The following is a 25510-nucleotide window of genomic DNA, read 5'->3' as shown; positions in this document are numbered from 1 at the left end:
CTGAGCAAAGACTGAACAGTACCCCAAGCCCTGTCCCAAACCCCTAGTTTACATGTCTCAGTACAGCACTGGGCATTTCAATAATCCTTTCAGACTGTGAAAGAACTTTGACATAGAGTTTTAGCAACTGCAGTTTTCTGTAACTTCTGTGTTCATTTGTATTTGAAATGTAAGATTTTCCCTCCTTTTGTTTTGCTCATATAAGTTTCTAAAAAAAAATTAAGGAGTGACATCTAGTTGTACGGGTCCTAATTGATAGATTTTCAGGAGGGAGGGGTTGTAAAATTCTCCGAATAGCCTTCTCACCAGATACCCACTCACCCCTGACCTGTCAAAAATGTTACAGCCCCAGTTGAGGCCCTTAAAGAGCCAAGTATTGGTCAATTAAGGACCACCCAACCCATCTGAACTGTTGAGGCCAGCAGTGAAAACTCAGCGACTGGAGTGAGGTTGCGGGTGGGGTTAGCATGTGTAATGCACTGGCATGTGAACCTGCTCAGGCCTCAGGTGAGAAAGTGGGAAGGAGGGTAACCTCCATCACTGACTATCTTTCTTGACCTGAGGCTCCTTTCTAAAGTCTACTATCCCGGCCTTTCCAGACCAACCTCAACCTACTTTGCTGCGATATCCCACACCTCCATCAGTCTTTGTAACATGTAACCCATCCACTTCGCAACGCCATCCGTCCTCCTTTTTGTCTTTGCTGTGCACTCCTGAGACCAGCATTTATACTGGGTTCTTGGAATTTAGGCTTCCTGTAGTCTCAGCAGGGACCATGGCTCTTGGTGGTTCCTTTGAGGCTACAGAGCTGCAAATCATTCAGATTGGCTGGTAGATTTGGTGGGACCTCTCCAAAGTGAGGGGTAACACCACCTGAAAGCACAACGTCAAATTTCACATGTACACTGACGACCCCCACTCCACCTCACCACTATGTCTGTCGATTCCTCAACTGTTGTTAAGTTATCAGCCTGCTTGTCCGTAATCTAGTAGAGCTATTTTGCTCATTAAATGACATGTTGATTGTCTTCTAAATGCCATTCCCTAGTGACTTACTCCTTCCCTGTCACTCACAACTCTTTGAGACCAAAATAGTCTGTTTATAACCTTGGTGTTGTATTTCTCACAAAGTGACTTTCTGACCATATATCCACACCATCGTTAAGGTTGTCTAATGTCACCTCCATCATGTCACCTGACTTCACCCTCATTCTAGCTCAAGAAATTTCTGCTGAAACCCTCCTCTATGTTTTTTACATCTAGAGTTGATTATTCCAACATATCCCTAACTGGACTCCCACATTTTGTGCTTCAAAAACCTGTGGTCTTTGAAAATTCTGCTTTGTGTCCTTATGTATACCCAGGTTCTGTTTACCTATTACCCATTGACTTATTTGGCTCCTGGTCAAGCAATGTTTCAATTTTAAAATACTTGTCCTAGTTTCTAAATACCTCTCTGCCTTGCCTCTCCTTATCTCTGCAAACCCAAGTGGTGCCACAACCTTCTGAGCACTTTGGCGTCCATGCTAAAATTCCTTTCCTAAATTTCACCACCTCTTGGCCTTCTTCTTTCAAGACTCTCTCTAAAATTTAACTTCTTTAATAAGAAAATCTCATGGCCATTTTTTATGTGGCTCAGTATCTAATTAGCCTTTCTAATGCTCCTGTAAAATACCTTGTGATGTTTTGTTTTTTTTTTTCTTTATTCATTCATGGGATGAGGGTGTCGCTGGCTAGGCAGCATTTATTGCCCATCCCTAATTGCCCAAAGGGCAGTTAAGAGTCAACCACATTGCTGTGGGTCTGGAGTCACATGTAGGCCAGATCAGGTAAGGAGGGCAATTTCCTTCCCTAAAGGACATTAGTGAACCAGATGGGTTTTTCGGACAATCAACAATAGATTCATGGTCATCATTAAATTGTTAATTTCAGATATTTATTGAATTCAAATTCCACCATCTGCCATGGCAGCATTTGTTATATTAAAATGCTATATAGGTATGTTATTGCTATTGTTTAACCCTGATTAGCACAACCTCCACTGTGCTCATCTGTAATAGCGAAGGATTGATTAAAGTTCTGCTGAATTCTTTATTATAAGGAGACGACATTTTTAAAACACAAACATTTGCTCCCTTGACTCTCTTCTCATTATCCTACCTTCATTTTGGCAGATTCTCTGAGTTTCTGTTTAATAAGTGAGAATGTTCCCTTGATTCCAAATTTGTCTGTTATCGAGAGGGCTGCCAAGAATAATTTGGGAGTCTCTGGTCTTGGAGGGATGATATGCTGTATTCCTTTTGGTTGTGGCTTTACATCTTTTCCATCACTTTTAGACAGCAGTTTCCTGCAAATATATTAGAAATAGCAAATACCTGATTTAATCAGTGGTATCCACAAACAGTAGTCAAATTAAAAATAGTCAGTTTAGCAGTTATTCATAATATGGATCAAGGTCTGGACACTATTCACTCATTTATTTAATCCTTTCATGGGATGTGAGATTTGCTGGCTGGGTCAGCTTTGTTATCCATCCCTAATGAGAAGCTGGTGGTGAGCTATCCTCATGAACCATTACAGTCTATCAGGTGTAGGTACACCCACAATGCTGTTAGGAAGGAGTTTCAGGATTTTGATCGAGCGACAGTGAAGGAACAGCGATACAGTGAAAAGTCAGAATTGTGTATGACTCGGAGCAGAACTTGTAAATGGTGGCATTTCCTTGTGTTTGTTGCCTTTAGCCTTCTACATGGTAGAGGTCATAAGATTGCAGGATTCTATCAAAAGAGGCTAACTGAGTCGCTGTATTGCATCGTGTGTGTGGTACATACTGCTGCCATAGTTCAACAGTGATAGAGGGAAAAAATGTTTCAAGTTGTTAATGGGGTGCCAGTCAAGCTTTGACAGGATAATGCTAAGCTGCTTGAGTGTTTTTGAAGCTGCATTTATCCAGGCAACTAAAATTTTTCCAACACATTCTTGCCTTGTGCCTTGTAGATGGTGGACAGGGTTTTGGGAGTCAGGAAGTGAATTACTTTCTACGGATTTCACAAGCTCTGACCTGCTCTTATAGCTACAGTGTTTATATGGCTGGTCCAGTTCAATTCCTGGTCAATGGTAACCTCCAGGATGCTGATGGTGAAGGATTCAGCAATAGTATTGCCACTGACTATCTTTTCATATTTCTGGCTCACCTTCTCTCGTACTCTAGTTATTCCCTCATAATTTTTTGGATCATTCTTTGCTAGTTTTTATATTCCATTCAATTTCTGACTTTACCCAATTATATACTTTTATTTTCATTTAATATCACCTTTAAATATTGCAAGTTAACCACAGATGGTCAGATCTATTCCTTGAAATTTTCCTGACTTGTTGGATTGTATTCTGAACTATCCTCTTAAATGTCTGCCATTGCATCTCTATTGACCTTATCTTTAACTTAATTCACTTTTGCCAGTTCAGATTTTATATCTTTCTTAAATTAGAAAGAAGTCTTAGATCCATTCCCCTCTCCCTCAAATTGAATATAAAATTATGATGTCATTAATTAGTTCCTTCTCATTTCACAATACCAAGTCTAAAATATTATGCTGTCTTGTTGCCTTGAGAAAATCCTGATCGAAGAATTTATTCTGAAAATATTCTATGAATGCATCCAGGCTACCTTTGCCCATTTGACTTTCCACAGTCTAGATTAAAATCTCCCATGATTATCGTCTTGCCTTTTTGCACACGTTCTCATTATTTGATCCTTTATGCTCCAACCTACCACGTGGTTATGTTCAGAGAGTACATACACCACTCCGACAAGTGACCTCTTACCTTTTATCTTTTCTCATTTCTCCTCAAAATGTTTCTACATTGTCGTTTTTTTGAACTTATGTCATCACTGTCCATTGTACCAAAACGTCCATTTACTAATGCAGCCACCCCTCCACCTTTTCCAGTTTCCTGTCATTTATAAATGTTCTGTACTTTTTTAAGACTCAGGTCCCAGTTCAAGTCATCATGCAGCCATGTGTCTATAATGCCTACCAGATCATACTTATTCATTTCGATTTGCACTCTCAGTTCATCTGTTTTTGTTTTGAATGCATTCAGATAACGAACCTCTAGTTTTATTATTTTTCTGTCTTTGTAAATTCTAGCCTTCTCTATTAGTTGCCCCTTAAGTTCATACTCTTTATTCCTTCCTGTCACGGTCTATCATTTGCAATATTAATACCTTTCCCTTTGGCATTGACTCTGATTCTTTGCATCTTCTCAAAGGAAACTGGAGTATATTTCATCTGTGTTCTTCATACTGAAAACATGCTCCACTTTTAGAGTTCCCACACTTACACAAGTTACATTAATGTTAATAGATTTTTTAAAAAAACCCACCACACCTCTATAAATCAGCTTTCATATCCATTTTTGGACCAAGCCTTTAAAGAGGTTAGGAGCTGAGTGGCCCCTGCTTAATGATCTTTTCCATCACTTTGCTGATGTTCAAATGTAGACTGATGGGCAATAATTGGTTGATATGCATTTTTCCTACTTTTTGTGGACAGGACATACTTGGGCAATTTTCCATATTGCTGGGTAGCCAGTGTTGTAGCTGTATTGGCACAACTTGGCAAGGGGTACAGCTATATTTTAGAAGCATGAGTCTTCAGGATTATCATTTGAATGTGGTCAGAGCCCATTGCCTTTGTGGAAATAATTGTAAATTCTTTAGTTGTGTGTTTTGCACTTGCGTGCTGGGCTTGACCATCATTGAGGATGAGGATATTTGCTGAAACACCTTCTTCAAACCATTGTTTAACTGTCTACCATAATTTATGACTAAATGTGGGAGGACTGAAGAGATTTGATCTGATATGTTACACAAGATGTCATGCAGCATGAAAACAGACCCTTCAGTCCAACTAGTCCAAGCCGACCTTGTTCCCAAACTAAACTAGTCCCATCTGCCTTCATTTGGCCCATATCCCTCCAAACCTTTCCTGTTTGCGTACTTATCCATTCTACTATTACCATCAATCTTGGTTCAATAAGAACATGAGAGAATGCCAGGAGCAGTAGCAGTAATAGCTAAAAATGAGGTATGGACCCAGTGAAGCTATAATGCAGAACTACATGCAAGCCAAAATGTGGAATATGATAGACAGACCTAACGGAAGCACAACCAACATTGTACAGGACTGGTGAGGCCTCTTTTGGAGTACTGTGTGCAGTTCTGGTTGCCCTATTATAGGAAGGACATTATTAAGCTGGAGAGAGTTCAGAAAAGATTTACCAGGATGTTGCCAGAAATGGAGGGTTTGATGTTGTAAATATACCTGCATCCACCACTTTCTCGGGCAGTTCATTCCACACACTGACCACTCTGTGTAACAAGTTTGCCCCTCATGTCCTTTTAAAATCTTTCTCCTCTCACCTTAAAATTTGCCCCCGTGTTTTCAACTGCCCCACCTTATGGAAACAATCTTTGCTTTTCACCTTATCTATGCCCCTCATGATTTTATAAACTTCTATAAACCTCCTATTCTCCAATGAAAAAAGTCACAGCCTATCCAGCCAATTTTTATAAATTGAACCCTCCATTCCTGGCAACACCCTGGTAAATCTTTTCTGAACCCTCTCCAGCTTAATAATGTCCTTCCTATAATAGGGCAACCAGAACTGCACACAGTACTCCAGAAGAGGCCTCACCAGTCCTGTACAATGTTGGTTGTGCCTCTATCAGGTCTGCCTATAATATTCTACTTTTTGCTTGCATGTAGTTCTACATTATAGCTTCACTGGGTCCATACCTCATTCTTTGCTATTACTGCTGCTGCTCCTGGCTTTCCCTCATGTTCTTATTGAACCAAGGTTGATGATAATAGTAGAATGATGGATATGTCCACATTGGGGTTGAATACAATTCTGCTACTGCCTAGAGTGTCTCATGGATATCATGTTTTGAGCTCATTGTTCTGAGTCTAACCCATTTACTATGGTGGTACAGCCAAATGATACGGTGGGGGGCATGCTCAGTATGAAGATGGGACTTCATCTTCACAAGGACTGTATACTCGTCACTCCTACCTGTACTGTCATGAACAGATGCATCTGCCAATGTAGATTGCTGAGGAGAAGACGTAGTAGGTTTTTTTCCTTTTTTCTCTTTCTTCCCTTACCTCCTCCCATAGGCCAATATGGCAGATCTTTCAGGACAGACCAGCTCAGACAGTAGTGGAGCTACTGAACCAATGTTGATGATGGGTAATAAAGCTCCCTACCAAAATTACTTTCTGTATCTTTGCTACCCTCAGTACTTGCATTTGCTGTTGAACATGAGGAATACCAATTCATCAGATGAGAGCAGTTGATTGGTGATAATCAGCAGGACTATTTCCAGACTATTTTGATTTGATGCCATGAGACTTCAGTGAACTGAGCTAATGTTGAGGACTCCCAGGGCAATCTTTTCCCACTGCATTCCTGTGCCACCACCTTTGGTAGTCCTATGTTGCTAGTGGGATGAGAAATACCCGAGGATGATGGTGATGTGTCTAGGCATTGGCTGTAAAACATAACATGGTAATAGGGGCAATATCTTTTCCAATTTCACAAATAGTACCACCAATTATATGTACAGTGTCTAGATCAGCTTCACTAATAGTGCCGCCTAGTATGCAGGCAATGTCTAAATTCACTTGCAGTGTCAACCAACAGCATTAGGGAAGGATTTCCTGTTGTTATCCAAGTTTATACTCCAATGAACTGAAGATTTGATCAAGACCTTCCCAACAGGACTTTGTTTACTTCTTCCAGCAACACTTGTTGGCAGCCAAGGCATTAAAGGTCGAAAAGAACAGGAGTAACCAAATTATGAACCAGAAATTAAAACTTCTGTTTGAGGGGGAAGACATTGTGTGAGGACAGATAGGCAGTGGTAAGAGAGACACTTTAGCTGCATCATCCAAGTCAAGAAGATTGAAGCTACCATTTTCACTCCATTATGGATAATAAACATGAGGGAACACTGCTAGGAAATGGATTGAATATTCAAATTATACTGACACCTGGAAATCTGCTGACAACAAGTAGCTGGAATTCCCATTGCACCACCCTTATCACGATGGAAGCATAAAGTTAATTCTAGACTATTGCAGTCAGACTGCTTCACATTACAGAGACTTTCCAGCAAACTTTCTTTACTGTACTTTATTTACAAGTACAGGTAATGGCTGGCGGCAAAGAAATGGGGTTTAAAACCTTGTACCTGAAATGACCTCCAATCGCTTAATTGTGCAAATATGACTCATCATAAAATAATTTTATCCTCCAATAAAATCAGAAATTATTAAAACCATTGCACTGACTTAGCTTTCTTTCGCAGCAGCTTCTGAGAGTCTGGATAGTGGGTTAGAATGTCATTCAAGTCTTTCTTGTCGAGAATGAAGAGGTTTGCAAATCCATGAGCTACAACATTTGCAGTCCGTCGATTCCCTCCTCCAACCGAAAGCAAACTGTTAACACAGATGAGAAGACTGAGTGAAACTGGAAAACTTGTCTGACAAATCCCTTTTGAAATAAATAATAGTGCCTGTAATTTCCACAGGAAATATACTGCCATATATCAGCAGATGAAAACTTTTAGCAGATTTTTAGCTGAGGGTGTGTGTGTGGTGGAGGCGGGTGGTGGTGTGTGAGGGGTTGCCCATTCCTAATTCTAATCTAAGGACACCCGACTGGTTTCTGGATAAAATTCAAGGTTCTTCTTGAAAACTAATGACTGGAAGTAAATATTTGCAATGGAATGAACAGAGGTTTAAGCTTAGCTATAATGAACTCTCAAAATTAATAGCATCAAATAGTGTGTCATTACTGATGCCATAACCAGAACCGTGCATCATTTCAGCTTTCTCTGTTTTCACCATTTTCCATATAATTCGAATTAAAATTCTAATGCAAACCCATTTGTTTAATGATGAGGGAAGATTTTCTTGTTGAAACCTGCCATTAGCTAGCAAAATGGATGGCTAGTTTTCAATTCAGACCAGCTACATTACCATTAACATAAGAGTTATGAGCACAAAGGTGACATGGGTACTTTTCAGAATTAAATTTCACTTGTAAATATTTCACGTTATATTTATCTCACTTTATTCTTATAACCATCATTGTTATTTATTGAGACTAGTTTAGCCAGGGAGCTAAATGTACAGGCATGCTTCATGGTTGACACTCAATGACGGTTATGAGAAAGTTAAGGGCATTTCCTTTATCGTGAAAGAACCAATGCTGTATTTTTGTGTTCACTTTTGTTGAATGTCTAAAGAAATATATAATGTTGTAATCACCATTCTATAGCATTGTGCAGAACTTGTAGACTCAGCTCGCCATCTCTACTATGCACTGTAAAGAACATTGTCTGAGAGCAATCTCAGCAGGATTAATGAAAGTTGTAGCCGAACTAGAAGTCCTTCAAGGACTTTTCTAGTCAACACTCTGAGATGGGCAACCATTTGAACAGTGCTGAAACAATGTGCTAGGCCTCTAATTTCATTAATGACTGACTGTCCCCACTATCCTTACTTCACCCAGAACACTTCACTCTGCCATGACCCTGACTCACCCATTGATTATATCTCTCCTCCACTCCTCCATGCCCTCCAAAATCCTCCTTACCCGTGGTTGACCTTTGTCATCACCTTTTAAAGCACATGTCTCAAGTTTCTCGCCACTTAATTTTTCTTGAAGGCAGAAAGTAATGAAATAAAAATTACTGCTAATAAGCACTGATGTTTGCAAATTTTGACACGAACCCACCACAGGCTGGAGTAATGCTTTGCATGCCTTAAACATGCCACTGACTTTATCTCTACATCTCAAACCACCATTGGAAAAATCAGAATTTTTCTACCTTATTCACTCACCCTACACATCCAAGTTTCCTGTTCTTGTGGACTTCAAAGGTGCCTCCTTTTGATTCTCAGCTGGACAAATCTGACAGAAACAATTAATGGAACCTCACCTGATCTCGCCAAATACAGAACCTGCTCGTAGAGTCACAAACACAGTCTTTCCATCAGGACCACCAACAACCTGGACCTCTCCAGCTTTAATGATGTACATTTCTCTCCCAATCTCTCCCTGAAATAAAAATCAATTGGCTTCTAATCAGATTAACAAGAACTCCAGATAATAATTCATGGATAAGGTGCAGTTAATTTTCATATGTGTATATATAGATCTACAAATATTAACATTGTTTTATTGCATATATATTCATATATGCATTTAATTGTCCATACCTGTATACATACATATACAATAAATATATACACCCATTACCATTTTAACCCCAATTTTGATCTGGTTAGATGTAAGAAGAGGGTAAAAATCAGGTGGGTGTAAATACTGTAGGATGAAAATTGTGCAGGGTGTAATTTTTTTGGTATGTAAACTGCACAGCATGTAAATTGTGTTGTCTAGATCAGGCGGGTGTAAATGGGGTGGGCATAAGTTGAATGGGTGCAGATGTAGTTTGGAGATGGCTGTGTAGTGGTATCAGTGAGCTATGGAAACATGTTCAAATCTTGTAACTGCTGGAATTTAAATTCCATGAATAATATCTGGAATTAAAAGGCTGGTCAGTAATGGTGACCATGAAACTATAATTGATTCTTGTTTTTTAAGGAAATGTCTAGTTCACTAAAGAAACCATCTGCTTTCCATAAAAAAAAAAACAAAAATTAAGTGGATGCACACCTGGCCGCTTCCCTGGTTCCTGCTGATGTGTAGGTTAAAAATCAATCCCTTCATTCATACACAATGTGGCTAGGTATGAGAATAAAGCTGGATTCAATTCACAACTGCACCTTTCTGTTGATTGTTAAACCTTTTAGTGGTGTAAGTGCCCAACCCTACATACAAAAGGAACAGCAAAGTACTCCTAATGATGTACAACCAAAGGTTATTTCTTGCTCACAATATTCTAAGTTAATGAAATGAAATTTAGGTTTACTCAATCCTTTAATTTTCCTTTTGAAATATGTGAAACAGGCACAGGATTAAAGGTTGAAATAAAGTTAATTAAGTTTGAAGTTTTGGCAAAGATCTGTCACTCAGGTTGTGGATGAGGTTGTTGACTTGCTCGCTGAGCTGACTTGTTTTTGTTAACAAACATCTAGAATTGGGCCCCATATATAAACCCATGCAGATCAAAACCGGAAATGACAGTACTCACCATAACAGACCGGAGAGTATAAATTCCAAATGGAGTAGAATAATATCGCTTCATCGGAGGCTCCACTGATGATGTCACTTAGCATGGTGACAAAACGTCTGAACGAAAACAAGCCGGCTCGGCGAGCAAGTCAACAACCTCAAAGTTAATTAAGTATTAAGTTAATGTTATTTAAAGCCTATGGATTTATTTTTGAAAATCTGTGACACAATGGTGTAGCTTGTAACTCATGTGAATGGGTGATGGTGCTTCTGGCACACACAGAGCAAGACTGCAATTCCCAATGTTTTTTTGTTCAGAGGTGTATGAAGGACTGACATTTATCTGGCTTTGGACTTATGTGCCCTCTAAGCTGCACAGCCACGCCAAGGGTCTGTGCATGGCCATTGGTATGCTGATGCCATTCACAGCATTGACTCGCAGTTCCAGAAGTTGCTGCTGTACAAACTTCAGAGGTCCATTGCAGCCAGAAACAAAATTAGTGGAAACACTACTTTGGACACAATAGGTACAAAGAACTCGAAGAATAGGTAATTATCACCAGTGTTCTGGCCACTATTTGTACATTAACTATTATCACTTAGAGGAAAATGTTATCCAATTGTTAGGAAGTTAAGAGGTTGATACATTCAACCAAACGTAATCATGCTTGTGGAACAAGAATGGAACACTAAAATAAAAATAACTTAAATAGATAATATTATGCTCTGATTAAAGTATTTCAAATTGCAAGAATTCTGTAGTGCTAATCAAAAGAGAAAGATTAACCATCCTCATTGAAATTATACCTTTTGTCCTACCCATGAGCAGCAGCCTGTTGGATCCAGAACATGAGCAGGGCCCTGGGTGGAGATATCTGTACAGAATATGTACAGGACCCTGTCTGATGATACCTCTACAAATTGTCTGCAGGGACTTACCTGATGATACCTGTAAAGAGTGTGTGCATGTCCTACCTGAGGATCTGTGTAAAGAGTGTTTGCAGGACCGTATCAGGCAATACCTGGACAGACTATGTGCAGGACACTATTTATTGATATCGATAAAGAGCGTATGGAAGATCCTACCTAACGATACCTGCAAATGTGTGTGCATGATCCCACCTAGCAATATCTGTACAAAATGTGTGCAAGACACTACCTGACAATACCTTAATCCTGATGATGTCAGAACAGATTATGTGCAGGATACTACCTGACAATATTGTACAGATTGCCTACAGAGCCCTACCTGATGATACCCGCACAGTGTACGTGCAGCACCCCATTTGTTCATGTGGCAGATTTATTTTTAGCCAGTCAGGTGGAAATCTGCATCCTTCAATGTCCTCTTGAGTATGCCTCTCAAGTCCATTCCTAGCTAGACTCCACGTTGAAAGTTCTCCCACCTGGCATTAAACTTTAGATTCAGTCTAAATTAATATTTGCCTTTCACTGACACACTCATATCTGTCTAATGCATTCGAATAAGAACTATCTGAAAGAAACAAAGCTGCTGCTCTTTCAAAGAAATGTAAACTTGCCCAGTTCATACTGTTTTTTTGGATTTACTGCTTATCTTAATGTTCTCACAGATTAGGTTTTGTATTTCTCCCCTTCTAATAAATGAAAGTAACCATCTTGGTTTGGAGGAACAAAGCATTTAAAGGAGAAACAAATTGGTAAAGATCAATTTCTGAGCTCTTTTAAAGTCAAGATCAGTTTAGAAGAAAACTGCAGGACGTTAAGATGAGGAAATGAAGAGCTAGGCAAATAAATAGATACTGTTCTGGTAGAGTGTCCATTAGTGTTAACCAGAGGCATCAATACATAATGTGGACTAACAGTCTGGTGCTGTACGAATGGTACATTCCATTGACGTTGGAGTTCCATTGAAGTTTGTGTTTCAGATGAAATGTTAAATTGAAATGGATGTGGAAGAGTCTGTGGCAGTTTTTGAAGAAAAGCAGGAAATTTCCTCTAATGTTCTGACCAATACTTGTCCCTCAATTGACATATATAAAAACTAGACTATCAATTCATTACTTCTTTGCTGTTTGTGGGATCTTACAATGCACAACAATAGCTGCTACATTTCCCACTAATTGACTGCAAGGTGCTTTGGGACATCAAGAGGACGTGAAAGATACTACATAAATGCAAAGCTTTCTTTTAACAGAAACATTCAGAGGTTTTACAGCTAATTACCTTCTTGCATACGTAGTCTCCAGGCAGGTACACCACTGACTTCAGTCGTTTCAGCATGTCGTAAATCATCTGTCTGTCACACCCCTGTGGAATGAAGAAGAAGTGGAATGAGGATTGAACTTTCAGCTTCTGTACTGCCTGCTTTTCTTTATCTGCTATTTTATTAGATAGAAGGAGGGTTAACTCAGGGATGTGGATAAGTGGATGTGATTTCTGTGAGACATTATGAGATACAAAGGTTCATCAATCGTCATGTGTTCTTCCAAAGGCAGATCCTTATCCTTACTATTTGTTGATGCTTCAACCTGAGCTGTTTTCTTAGCAGTTTTCGTCAGTGGTGATTTGTCTTCCACGCTCACGGCAGAAAAAGAGACAGGTGCCAAATCTATTTAAGCTACAACACAAATCAAACCTGCACCACAGACTAGCTGTCTAGCCAACCGAGTTAATCAGCAAACAAGCCAAGGTCATGAGAGATTTTATGGAGACACTGAAATTTAGGAGGGTTTTCATAGAGAAAATATTGAAAATTGATCCCTCTAACAGATGGATTGCAAAAGATACAGGTTTATTTATTTTTATTCATTCATAGAATTGGAGGCCCAGCATTCATTGCCAATTCCTAATTGCCCTTGAGAAAATGCTAATGACCCAATAGTGAACAGTGGCAGTACTTGGGAGTGAGAATACACATGGTCCTATTGAAAAGGAATTCCAGGATTTTGACTCAGTGGTAGTGTTCCCATACATGTGTTGTCCTTCTATATTTAGGTGGTAGCGGTCGTAGATTGGAAGGTGCTGTCAAAGGTGCGCTGGTGAGTTGCTGCAGTGCATCTTGTAGACTATATACATTGCTGCTGCTCTGCATCTATGGTAAAAGGAGTGAATGTTTAAAGTAGTAGAGAGCATGCCAATCAAGTAGGCTGTTTTGACCAGGATAGTGCCTAACATCTTGAGTGTTGTTGGATCTGCAGTAATCCAGGAAAATGGAGATTTTTCCATCATGCACCTGATTTTTGCCTTGTAGATGAAGGACAACTCCCAGGGAATCTGATACAGATAAAAACAAATCTCTTTTAGTCACTGCACACCAGATTCACATTGATAAACATTTCAGTTTATAACGACTCTCAGTTGATGGGATGGTTCTGTGGCTGCCATGTGAATTATGTTGTCTTGTACTTGGGGGAAATCCAGAAAAAAGAGGCAAATCTTGAGTATCCACATATTCTGGCTATTATCGTCACAGGGGAAATTTACACGATTGGAAGTTCAGGGAAACAATCCATCATTGATGTATGCATTTATGTAGCTGCCTGAGAGTTTCTGGATAGATTTCCAGTAATAGCTTTGTAGGATCGGAGAGAAGCTGCAAGTGTTTACCATCAGCCTCCATGACAATGTCATCCAGCAGTGACACTAGTTTTCAAATTGGTTTAAGAAGCTAAATGTCTGAAAACCCTGCATGCCCCTGTAACCTCAGCCCTTCTTCTGTACTCCTCCCTCTGCACTCCTCCTTCACGTGCACATGCTGATCATGTCACTAGATTTCTTCATTGTCATGGATGGTGATGGTCTTCCTTTCATCATGTGCTGTCAAACACATCCAAGACGTCTCCCATTCTGAGCTTGTCAATTTGAAATCCTCCGAGCTAGAAAAAGTCTACATCCACTCAAGCACTCACCGCCAAATATTAGCCTTAAGGAATTGTGACAGTAATTGCCTTTAAGTGAGGTTTTAATTCAGCTGTGATAATGATAATATCCACCTGAAAAGCTGCTTAAGTTCACCTCTGTTTCACAGGTCAGTTTTCCAAACACTGTGAAACCTGTGCTACTCTAGTAAAATTTGTGATCAAGTTAAAACCAATCTAAAAAGAGCTCGAGACAACAAGGTGCAGGGCTGGATCAACACAGCAGGCCAAGCAGCATCATAGGAGCAGAGAGGCTGACGTTTTGGGCCTAGACCCTTCATCAGAAAAGCTCCAATAAATTCATGGTTGAAACCAATTGTTAAGGTTCTGATCTCAGCATGTATGTTTTGTTACAACAAGGCCCTGGGTGACGTTAGACCAAACCATTACAGTTCTAGATGGATGCCCCAAAATGTTAAGCCTCTGGATGGGGAAGGATGACTGTCTCCCCTCTTTATTTACTAACCCCATCAGATGATTGCAACAAGATTTAGAAAGGATAACTTCTCTTGTGGATACCCTGCTCTTAGATGCAAATCAAGTTATGTTTTAAAAGGAGTCAATTATATCAGGCTTTTTTGAATTAACAAAGAGTGAGTTTGTTAATTATGAATTATAAAAAGAATCATTAACATAGAAACATAGAAACCAGGAGCTGGAGTAGGCCATTTGGCTCTTCGATCATTCCATATGATCAAGGCTGATCTCCATCTCAATGTCACATTTCTGCTTTCTCCCCATATCCCTTTTCACCTTTAACATGTAAAAATGTACCTATCTCTTTCTTGAACATATTCAGTGACTTGGCCTCCACAGGCTTTTTTGTCAGAGAATTCCACAGGTTCACTACCTCTGAGTGAAGAATGCTTTCCTTAACTCAGTGATAGACTAATACAACATGGTAACAGATCCCCTGTCCAACCAGTCCATGGCCACCATAATCCCAAACTAAGCTATTCCTAAACAGCCTACCCTGTATCCTGAGGCAGTGAACCCCTAGTTCTAGACTCCCCAACCAGTGGAAACATCTTCAGTGCATTTAGTCTGTCCACCCCTATTAGAATCAGATCCTCTCTCACCCTTCTAAACTTAAGTGAATACGAGCAAGTTGAAACAGACTTTCCTCATAGGACAGCCCTGTAATCCCCAGTATCAACCAAGTGAATCTCCAGTAGACTTCCTCTACAACAAGTATATCCTTCCTTAGGAGGGGGGACCAAAATAGTATGCAATACTCCAGATTTGGTCTGACCATGTCCTCGATAACTACAATACGTATTTCCCTACTTCTGAACTTAAATACTTTTGTATTGAAGGCCAATAGATCATTTACCTTCCTAACTGCCTGCAGTACCTGCTTTCATTGATGAGGGTACAAGGATATCCAGAATACATTTCTCATATATCACCATTTAAAGAAAATTACACCTTTCTGTTTTTCACACTAAAATGTTTAACTTCATATTTAGCCACATTGTATTGCATTTGCCAGGCATTTGCCAACTCACCCAACTTATATAAATCACATTGAAGCCCCTTTTCATCCTTTTTACAATACACAATCTTGGGCAGTTTTGTGTTATCAGCAAACTTGGAAATGTTGCAATTGGTTCCTTCCTCCAGGTCATTTATATATATTGTGAATACTTGAGGCCAAGCACTAATTCTTGCAGTTACCAATCGTTACTGCCTGTCACACAGTAAAGACCTATTGTTTTCGACTCTGTTTCCTTCTGTCAACCAATTCTCAATCCATGTCGATATGTTACCCCAAATTCCACGATGTTTAATTTGCCCACTTACCTCTTATATGGAACACTATCAAAAGCCTCTGAAAATCCAAATGTACCATATCCACTGATTTGGCCTTATTTATTCAACTAGGTACATCCTCAAAAATACTTCAGCAGATTTGTTAAGCATAATTTGCTTTTCATAAACCCATGCTGGCTTTGTCCAATCCTTTAATGCTTTCCAAATATTCTGCTATCACATCTTTTATAATAGCTTTCCCCACTACTGATGTTAAGATAACTTGTCTGTAATTCTCTGCTTTTTCTTTCCTCTCTTTTTAAGAAGTTGGGTTACATTTGGCACCCTCCAATCTGTAGGAACTGCTCTAGGGGCTATAGAATTTTGGACGTTGACCACCGATGCATCCAATATTTCCAGGGCCACTTACTTTAGTACACTGAGATGTAGTTTATCAGGCCATGGTGATTTGTCAGCCTTTAATTCCATTAATGTCCTTAGCACTATTTGTTTACCAATACAGATTTCCTTCAATTCCTCCTTCTGACTTGAGGCTTTCACTTTGTTTCCTCACATTTCTGGGAGGTTATTTGTGCCCTCTTTTGTGAAGAAAGAGCCAAGGCATGTGTCCAATTCTTCTGCCATTCCTTTGTTATTATTAGAATTTCCTCAGCTCCTGACTGTAAGGGAACTTCATTTGTCTTTACTAATCTTTTTTTCTCTTCACAAATATACAGAAGCTTTTACTGCCAGTTTTATGCTCCTTATCATTTTCTCTCATACTTTATTTCCCCCACCCCCCTCTCATGATGGAACATAGACACAGAGATTAGAACTAAGGTGACTCCAAGAAGTTAAAAGTAAAATAAAGGTTATACTGATCAGTCTCCAAATTGTTGAAGAGAATTGAATTTGTGGCTATTTTAGTGAACATTACTGTTCACACTGATGTTGGAAGTTGAACAAGCAATTTTAAATTTTCTCAGTTATGCAGTTTGATAGAAATGTATTTATTTGGATTCCTTTCTGAACTGGTTTGAAGCACTGGTTTGAGAGAGAATCATCCTGCAACGCTAGTGGACAGTTTCTCGACTGTGACCTCACAACACACTAGCGCTTGAATGTAGGCTAGTACCCACAAGGGTGTTCACTTCCACCAATAGACTGCAGTGGAGTTGATACTTGATTTTTAATCCTTGTCATTGCATATTCTTCGAAGGGCAAGAGATAAAATGTGTCCCAGTTTGGGACGTAATCTGCAGGGAATGGCTTGCTGTTGAGTCGGGATCATCAGTTTAATCACAAGGGATCACGGTCCAGTATGTTTGAAGTTTCCTTAACACCTTTAGGTGTTGCATCCCATTGATCCTGCGCAGAAGATTTTTTAAAAAGTTATTGCAGTCATTGTTTCTAGACAGCCACTTAATTGACATCTGCAGTCATTTCTGGCTATATTAGACCTGTTTTAAAGAAAACACATTTTGGAATTACAAGTTAAAAATGTTCACAATACTTCAGGCTTCTGACCCTGTCATCATAACAATATTTCCTAGGTAAATAAATGTGACTCTGTGGGCATGTTGGAGCCAAATTGCATTCCCATCCTAGAATCACAAATTTCACCTCTCCCAACTGCTAACACCAAATGTTTTTGGGTGTTCAAATTGTCTTTCATTGTATACATTATCACTGTTGTACAAAATTAAACAGCTTGGAAAATCTGGAATAGAGACTAGGGAATATTTGCTGCTGAGGCAACCTTAGGTAGAAAATAGTCAAGTTGCTTCAGTACATCTGAAGTGCAAAGCTCCATGCAGCACAATGCAGTGGCTGTGGATTCAACAGACATCACTCCTTTCTTTTCACAACGAGGGAATGGAACATTGGGATATTTGCTTATATTTCAACATTACCCTGGAGGTTTTATCCACTCATTTAAGCATATTCTAGCTCATAATCATTGACTTTATGAATACATTTCTCCAAATGTTAGTCTCCATACCTGAAACAGTGCCACTTTACTGACAATGCTGTAGTTAACATCAATAGCAATGTCCAATCTCATCTTGTCAGGAAGCTGCACCAACAGCTCTGTCTCATCTGGAAACAAAATGAGAAGGAGGGCTGGAATTAGAATGCAGCCAGCTAGAAAAGATCTAAATTATCCTGGCAGCACTAATCCCAAAAATACTCAAGGCTGAACTTCCAGTATTTCCAAGTTCATATCCCATTTTAAGGCAAAGTGGCCCGGCTTTTGATGGTTTCTTTCCAGACATTTCTGAGACAGGTGGTAGCAACAGGTTTAACACCATATGGCTGTCCCATGAAGCCATTTATTTCCTAGAAGCATAAATTGAAATATTTTTTGAGTGCAAGGTTGTGATTTGCAGCTAACGTTCTATGCTTGTTATTTTGGAGGCAGGTAGTAGACAAATTTGGTGCTGTCTCCTAATTTACTTAATTATAGTGTTGTTCCAAGCAGGGTTCACATTGCTGGCTGCTTGAGTGCTCAACAGTGACCTGAAGAGCCTGTGCTGATAGCATTTGGGGCAGCCAGTCTGCTTTTCTTAAATGTAGTATGTTCCTCCTAAAGGGAGGCTTTACTGAATAACAAAGGCTGCTATTGAATGTTATTACGGCAATTCTGAAGAATGAAAATCAGACACCAAGGTAAAGAGAGGGTTCTCTGATTCGCAGGTGCAGTGCAGTAGAGTTTTAGTCATGGAGGTGGACTGGAGGAGACATTCCATAGTTATGGGTGTTGGGGCAGGGAAGTAAAGATCAAGAAGGAAGTGGGTAGTGGGCACTGAAGCCATTTGCAGAATTTGTCACTGAGGACCAATCAAAGATGCCACGAGGTGCCTGACAACCTCACGAATGGTCAAGGTGAGCATCTTCACATGACACCTCCAACCTGCTGATCCACCAACCTCTCATACTACTCCATGAATCACATTCCATCACTCACCTGACAGCACAATCTGGCACTTGATGTATTCCAATGCTGCCAGCTTCACACTTAGCTCCTGCTGCTTGCACACACTTCCATGCACATTGTGTTACATCGTGTTTGGGTAATCACTGACATTCTGCTCTCTCTCTTTCAGAACAAGTAAAATATAACAAAAGGGAGATGAGCAGAACTGGTGGGGACATGGACACCTACATCTTCTGAACGTTATAAATGAGATGGTTCTCTGCAACACAGGTCCAGTTGCAATAGAATCCATGGCACCTATTATTTCTAAGAATATTGAGGATGATATGACACATGCCCGTTCTCAATCCCCGACCCACCATCATCCTGCTATCTGGAATGTAGAGCAGATGATGTGACCGTAGATTTCTTGCTTTCCTCCCACCTTCCTTCCCTTATTCCAATCTTCCCCTTTCTGAATTCTTAGTTTCAATATCCAAAGAACTATGACCTGTTTAGCCATAACACACTCAAGAGGAAGAGACAGAGCAATATCACAGCACTTGTGAAGAGGCCCTGATACTTGATCTGATACTTGTGTCCACCAGTTCAGATGCCTGTATCTTAGAGGCAAAATTGGATTTGGAATCAGCATGAGCAGAGTTACAGAAGGCTATAGCAGGGCCAGGAGGAAAGAATAATTTGTACGTGCCAGCTCATTGGAGGGCAAGGATACAAATGAGGTGTCTCTAATGGGGCCCTCAATTGGATAACAGAACAGGAGAATGCTAGTGAAGATACATATTGAGGTGCTGATCTGTCCGCTACTTATCTGATGGGTGCTCCAACCTGCAGGAGTCGGTGTTAATCCACATGCTGGAACTCAGGCTCAGCCTATCAGTGTTTTTGGTATTAAAGTAACAGTTGCAGTAGAGATAGGTAATGCCCTGAATTTTATTGGCCATTTTGGGCAGCTTCTAGGGCATCTAGTCTAAATTCTTGGGGTATTAGCAAAGGTGAAGAAAGTGAATCACAGGTGGCCTACGTTGCCAGTATTCAACCTTCTTCAAAACTTCAAAAGTGTCTTTCAAAACTCAGGGAATCCCAAAGCATTTTATCATGAACAAGGAACTTTTTTTTAATGTGGGGCCTGTTGTAGGAAATACAATTTATGCATAGCAATCTCGCAAAAATATGATCAAATCATCTATTTGTTTAAAATAATGTTGTTTGAGGGATAAATTTTAGTTAGGATGCTGTAGCCCTTGTGGGCTGTTGTGGAATATTGTCCCTATTCTGAGAGAGGCCAAGATGCCCAAGTTCAAGTCCCACCTGCTCCACAGGTGTGTAATAAAATCTCTGAATAATTTGGTTAGAAGAGATCTATCATGGCCCTTCTGTTCAAATTTTGTCACTGGATTTTGTGTTTATCTCAGTTGGTGAATTCAACCTACCTTAAACATCTTACCTGAAAGCTAACACCTCCAAAAATGTAGAACTACTTCTGCATTACACTTAATTGACAGGCTGATTTACGTGCTCACATTTCTAGAATGGGGTTTGATTCCACAATCTTATAACTTAGGGATGAAAGGCTTAGCTAAAGCTGGTACCTATTGGGATTGTACCCATGCAACCATAACTTCATCAATCTCAGCTGCTTGCACTCACCAGTATTAAGAGCCCCAATGTGATGCCACATCCTGCTTGCAGACCCTTAAAACTGGCAGAACCCACAAGTTCTAACTTTGGAGGCAGCCAGACTGAGAGTCAGCAGCTACCATACCATCTGCATGTCCTGACTGTGGCCTAGATGCCAGAACTCTCAGCTTTGGGAACTCAATAAAAATAAACACAAAATATTACAAATGGTGAAGACCTGAAATAAAAACAGAGTGCTGGAAAATCTCAGCAGCTCAGATACCGTTTGTGGAGATAGAAAAAGAGTTAACATTGAGTCTACTATGTTTTGAAAAAGAATCATATCAGACTCAAAATGTGAATTCTCTGTTTCTCCACATTTGCTGCCAGACCTGTGGAGTTTCTCCAGCATTTTCTGTTTTTATTTTAGGAAAACCACAACCTTGATTGCACCTCGAACTCATCATTTTCTTCTAAAGGCTGAACATACGTTCTGCTTCTGCAAGGCATTAAGGAAACTCCTGGAAATGGTGCTGACCTACTGTAACTTGCTTCCGCTAAAATGTGTCAGTATGAGTTCTGAGGAAGGGTCACTGGACCTGAAACGTTAACTCGGCTTTTTCTCCATAGGTGTTGCCAGATCTGCCGAGTTTTTCCAGCAATTTCTGTTTTTGTTTCTGATTTCCAGCATCTGCAGTTCTTTTGGTTTTCTGCTAGGGTTATGAAGGTGACTTCCAGAATTCCTGCATAATGTCCTGCTCCATGATGGGCAATGACATCTTAGCTCCATACAACTCTCCATTCCTGGAGTAATTGCTATTCCAAAGAATAATTTTCTTGATAAATTACACTCAGTATAACCCTGCCCTGGATCTTGATGGTTATGAGACACAGAAAAACTAAAACCCTGTCCCCAGGTGATACCACATTTAATGGTCAATCAGATTGGCTGATGCTGAGGTAGAACATCCACCTTAAGCAAAAAGTGGCAGACATACCTAGCATTCCTTGTGATTCCCAAGTGAATTCATACCACTTCCGTACTCTGTTCTGGACGAATCGAGGAATTCTGTAAGAGTTCATATACTTCACAGTGTTATCCATGCAGTTTCGATAATATGTCTGTCCAGCAGTGGCTGCACCCACCACATCTCTCATCTGTAGAAAAACAACATCAGTGGATCTCAATCAATACAAGTCAAAGTACTTCAAATTATCAATATCAGTCAATACAACTCGAATACCCAATTATGGATGTATATCAGTAGTGCAAAGTTCAAATAGGAAGAATTGATCAAGAGTAGTTCTTGGCTGTTGGAAGTAGCTGAGTAAATTTCAAAGAGTCCATGTCTTGATTTTTCCCATTTGTAGGAACAAACAATTGTGGTGAGATGATCAGTTGTTTCTTCTGCTGCCCTGAATATTGAGACAATTCGAATGGTCCCAGAAATGAACACTGTGCATCTAGGTTCTCAATGTTGGACAGAACTTGTCACATCATTCTGTGAGTTCCTCTGCTATGGCTCACTGACTTCTATGGAATTATCTTGTTAAGGTTTTTTTTAATTGCTCTGGGTTCATAAACAAAGCTCATTCGTTTAAAATTCATCTGGCTATTAAACAAAACAGAGGGAGTTGGACCTTCTTGAAACCAAAGTTGACGGTAGATAAAACAAGGGGTGAGGCCAACATTGCATGGGCCAAGATACTTAGTGTTTGTTACAAACTTTTGTCTTCCCACCACTAGCTACTACCATCTGAGTTCTAAACTGGTAACTCATCACAGACCAGGGATTGAATGTTGGTTCTGTATGGTTCAGAATCACATGGAAGTACATCTACCAACTGACTCAACGGAGTGATATGCTCATGCCACATTGTGTTGCAGGGTCTGGAGGGGTTGGAAAGAAGGAAATTTACCAGCCTCTGCACCTGAAGGCAAGACCATAATAATCGGAATCTGGTGTGATCAATATTCAATATCAAATATCACTGGCCAAGTGAATGACTTTCTCTTATTAGGCCTCTCCCTATTTAGCTATTAGTTTGGGTGAGGTGTAGAAGCGGTTCACTTTGTTGAAATACCCTTACCTCACTACTTATTGAATCAGTCACACCATCTAGCTCTTTCTGACATCAGAAAGGTTTAGCACACAGGTGCCTTGCAAATTCAACTGGCTTAGGACAATGCTTATACAATACCATGTATTCTTGTGAAGGATGAGCAATATCCAGAACAATAGTGGAATATCCTAGTTGTAGATAATCAGTTGTTAAATAAAGATGTATTATTTATTGAGCATTATAGTATCAGTGAAGCAGTAAACGCATAACATTAGCCAACCATCCCTCTTTATAGAAGCTAATGAACCTGCTTTCCATGTTTCGTTTTGCATTTTCAACACTTTCAGTTCTCGTTTCTTCCATACCTGACCAATCATAATGGAGAAGATAAAGACTCCTGTGAAATAATTGAGAAGTTGAAAGAATATTTCAAATACTGTCTGTGGGTCCGGTAGCCCTCCAATTGTAATCAGAGTCTTCACAGCCCAGTAATAGCACCTCATGTAACTACAGGAGAAGAAAAACAGCAGCACATGAAACCCCAGGGTTTATAGTAAATCATTTCCTTTGAGATTACAAGAATAAACAATGATAAATTTGAGCTGTTTAAGATAATTAAAGAACTTGATGAGATATATAAACATGAACAATTTCCCCTGGTGGCTAAGTCTGCAATGGGGCCATAACCTTAAAATTTGAATTAGGCTATTCAGAGATGATGTCAGGAAGCATTTCTTCATACACAGGGCTATTAAAATCCAGAACTGTCTCCCCTTAATTACTGTTGATGCTGGATCAATAGAGTTGAGAAATCATGTTGAGGTTGTACAGGACATTGGTGAAGCCTCATCTGGAATATTGTGGCCAGTTCTGGTAGCCCAGTTTTAGGAAGGATAATGTTAAACTGGAGAGGCTTCAGAAGAGATTTTCCAGGATGTTGCTGGGTATGGAAGATTTGACTTATAAAGGAAGGCTGAATAGGCTAGAACTTTCTTCACTAGACCGTAGGAGGTTAAAAGGCGACATTAGGTAAGTTTATAAAGTAAGGAGGGGTATTGATAGAGTTAATGGTAGTGTTTTTCCAGAGGATGATAGATTTCAAGACTAGGGGGCACATTTTTAAGTTGAGAGGAGAGAGATTTAAAAAAGACATGAGGGGCAATTTTTTTACACAGAGGGTGGTTCGCATATGAAAGGAACTTCCTGTGGAAGTAGTGGATGTGGGTACATATACAACATTTTAAAAGACATTTGGATAAGTACATGATTAGAAAAGGTTTGGAGGGATATGGGCCAGGAGCAGGCAGGTGGTACTAGTTTAGTTTGGGATTATGTTCGGCATGGACTGGTTGGACCAAAGAGTCTGTTTCTGTGCTGTATGACTCTATGGTGGATTTTTAAGGAATATTTTCAGGAATATAAAACCAAGGTGAGTAAACAGAGGTAAGATACAGATCAGCCATGATCTTAAATGAATGTAGAAGAGCATTGAGGCACTGAATGCTCTAATCCTTTCTCTAATCATAACAAAACACCTAATATCCATTAGTTTCTCCCATCATTTCCTGAAGGTGCTAACATTGATTGGGATGTTGTCCTATGGTAGAGTGAGTCTTCTGATACTTCACCCAAGTGATCATTCTTCAGTTTTGACTCTAGGCAACAGCAGACTGCCTGACCATTTAAGGTAGCACAGCTAACACCTTAACCTCAACTGACATCCATGCACTCACATTTTCCAGATCAGTTTACCAAATTGTTATCAGGGGTAGGAACTGTGCCTGATTATTTTTGGTTTCTCCCTATCCTAGGGTAGCGGCCCAAATTCTACTTTGGCTGAGCTGACCTGGGATCATAAGTTAAATGTGGGATATTCAGGTTTGTACAGCTTAAAGGCAAACCATGTGCTGCATTTCCCCATTGCTCCTCAGGCCAGCTAACTAAATATTCTAAACTATTTTTGCAATTTCCACAATGGCGCTAAGTGGTGGTTATTTATTTTTCTTATCAGTTCTTTGACTATAAACGACATTGATAAGGCAGCATTTATGGCCCATCTCCATTCATGCTATGGATGTAGAAAAGTATGGTGCAGAAGACAAAGAGACAGTGCGGTATCCCTTTCCTGATATAGTACAATATCTGTCTGAGTCAAGAACTGGATCAGCTCGCTCTTGAAAAGATTGAATCAGCAACCATTGCTCTAAATGACAATACATTGCAGAGGCTCACTACTCTCTGGGAAAAGAAGAGCCTCTGAAATCTGTTGTAAAATCTTTTTTAACATTCATTTATCCTTATTGTTTAATCTCATGTCCTTTGGTCTTCCCCATCTATCAAGCTGGAATCTGTCAAGAGATACATGAGCAATTCTTTTAATTATTTCATAGATCTCTATCAGCTCATCAGAATAACATACTCGCAGTTCTCTGGGCTTCTAATTTCCACTGGGACGAAGGAGATTCCTTTAGGCATGAAGTCTCTATTCTCCCTCCAGCTGCAACATTCTTTGCTCCCTTCTCCTACCCAAGTTGAGAACCTAGAAGACCATTATCACAAAATAGCTGCAAGGCCAAAAGCACCTCAACCGTTCAGCACCTATAACATCTGCTACATACTTTCAATTTTTTTAAGGTTGGAAAAACTCTTAGTCACTGCAAGAAAATGATACCAAAACTATTTCTTAGGTAGCTGAGGAACCTTTTGCAGCATATTTGAAATGGCTATCTCAGGAGTTATACTGCTTGTGACTAATGGCCAGGACGAGGATCAGGTATTAATCAAGTGGTAAGGTGAGAAAATGGCACTGGTGTTGCAATGACTTGTTTCAGAAGGGAGTTCTGGTCTAGAAGAATTATGCTCACTAGAAAAGGCCAGCTGTTTGTAGCAATGTTTGATGTGTCAACTCTCGTTCTCCTTCTCCTTTTTAAGGCATAATTTTATGGAACAATGTCCAAAGGAAAAGCTGTATCATGCAGACAATATTAAGAAAGTAGGTTACAGTTATGGTCATTATAATAATAAGAAA

General features: G+C 39.7%; 1 protein-coding gene across 1 annotated transcript in view; it reads right to left on the bottom strand.

Moving 5' to 3' along the window:
* The window catches only part of LOC109910603 (cyclic nucleotide gated channel subunit beta 1), a 173730-nt gene that overhangs the window by 8174 nt on the left and 140046 nt on the right, over nucleotides 1-25510 (bottom strand). The window contains 7 exon segments of the mRNA XM_048606008.1: nucleotides 2161-2347; nucleotides 7359-7505; nucleotides 9014-9132; nucleotides 12415-12498; nucleotides 17863-17960; nucleotides 21417-21576; nucleotides 22848-22989. Of these exon segments, the coding sequence (XP_048461965.1) occupies nucleotides 2161-2347; nucleotides 7359-7505; nucleotides 9014-9132; nucleotides 12415-12498; nucleotides 17863-17960; nucleotides 21417-21576; nucleotides 22848-22989 (937 nt within the window).

This window comes from Rhincodon typus, chromosome 15, assembly GCF_021869965.1.
Source record: "Rhincodon typus isolate 14 chromosome 15, sRhiTyp1.1, whole genome shotgun sequence".
NCBI classification, from domain to species: Eukaryota; Metazoa; Chordata; class Chondrichthyes; order Orectolobiformes; family Rhincodontidae; genus Rhincodon; species Rhincodon typus.
This window is presented reverse-complemented; position numbering and strand designations above follow the sequence as displayed.